Source organism: Trypanosoma cruzi, genomic scaffold (genome assembly GCF_000209065.1).
Source record: "Trypanosoma cruzi strain CL Brener 1047053516851 genomic scaffold, whole genome shotgun sequence".
Taxonomy (NCBI): domain Eukaryota; phylum Euglenozoa; class Kinetoplastea; order Trypanosomatida; family Trypanosomatidae; genus Trypanosoma; species Trypanosoma cruzi.
This window is the reverse complement of record NW_001849577.1, coordinates 113006-114245: the sequence shown is the minus strand read 5'-3', so window position 1 is coordinate 114245 and position 1240 is coordinate 113006. Positions and strand designations below refer to the sequence as shown.

Genomic DNA, 1240 nt, shown 5'->3' with positions numbered 1-1240 from the left:
GTATATTCCTGGGGCGTTGCTTCCAAACACACCGGCCGGCTTCCACTGGGTTCCATCCGTCTTGTGTCTGAATGAACGCGTCGTGGTTTTAGGACAGATTCACGATGGCGACTGGTGTGGAAACATCGGAATAGCGATGGTGGGTGGAACCCTTACAGGGCGCATCGTCCTTTACTTTGATTCTCGCATTCAAACCAATTTTTTAAATCCGCCAGAGTATGCGGTTCATCGGCGGTATACCAGTCATCCGTTGCTCCGAAAAGGGACCCTGCTCTCGACCTTTTACTGGGGTTCCTCCGTTGCACTCGTAATGGATGTGCCGCGGGAGACCTCGTTTGCTGTCAAGACGGGAGACGTGGTGAAAGCGGGCGAGGCACTGATCACATATTAACGCTCTAACTACCTGAAGCTCTTTTTTTTTTTTTTGTAGTTTCCTGTTTTTGTGGCGTAAACAGTGAAGGGAGATTTTGAAGCATTTATTTTCATTATCATTTTTTTGCCTCTCTTTTACATTCTCCCTATTTGTCTGTGCGTGCGTGTCTCTAGAGCACAGTGAAGGGAAGAAGATGCTTTCCGCTGCCCCACCGGCGTATGATGTAGAGGCAAATGTTCTTTACCACAAGATTGAAAAACTTGACAAAGATCTTAAAAAGCGGGAGCTGCATCTTGCGGAGCTCATTGACGAGGTGGTGTACGCGGAGGACAGGAAAGACAAGGCCGTCCGCCGTGCGGAATCTGCCCGTTACCTCGTCAACCAGCTGGAGGGCATGGTGCAGAACCTGTTGGGGTACTTGAAGTTGATTGAGGGCGACATCCTACTGCCGGCCTTCCTGGAACTTTCTTGCGTTATGCCACAGGAGCCTCTCAAGAGCCGAGAGGTCATCGCCCAGACCCTTGAAAAGATCGTCGAGGACAGCCTGAGCTCGCGAACAAAAAAACTTATTGCCGCGGTGAGGGAAATTCCCTCCGAAACGAAGAACCTGGCGACACGTGAGGTCTTCATGCGCACTGTGGCGAAGGAGTCTGTAAGCGTGGAAGATGCCATTGTACTCAGCGGCCTGCTTTTGGAGAGGAAAGAGGAGCTCACAGCATTTATGGACGACTTGAGGGATCGTGTTCAATATATTCTTCAGGGCAATCGCTCCGAATCACCTGGAGAGGGAATGAACCGAAGTGTGGGGACAATTAAAAATGCCTGCTTTGATCATGAGGAGCTTCAAGAGAAATTGCGTCGTGTGGA

At 50.2% G+C, this 1240-nt stretch overlaps 2 protein-coding genes across 2 annotated transcripts, besides 1 other annotated feature; both read left to right on the top strand.

Moving 5' to 3' along the window:
- On the top strand, positions 1–391 carry Tc00.1047053508459.18 (phosphatidylserine decarboxylase, putative; the record flags this gene model as incomplete). Its single annotated transcript, XM_797120.1, has 1 exon — positions 1–391. A coding segment is annotated over one exon (391 nt), but the record flags the coding sequence as incomplete, so codon positions are not given.
- Positions 1–1240: a sequence feature (haploid, Esmeraldo-like haplotype).
- Positions 567–1240, top strand: Tc00.1047053508459.9 (hypothetical protein, conserved; the record flags this gene model as incomplete). Its single annotated transcript, XM_797121.1, has 1 exon — positions 567–1240. A coding segment is annotated over one exon (674 nt), but the record flags the coding sequence as incomplete, so codon positions are not given.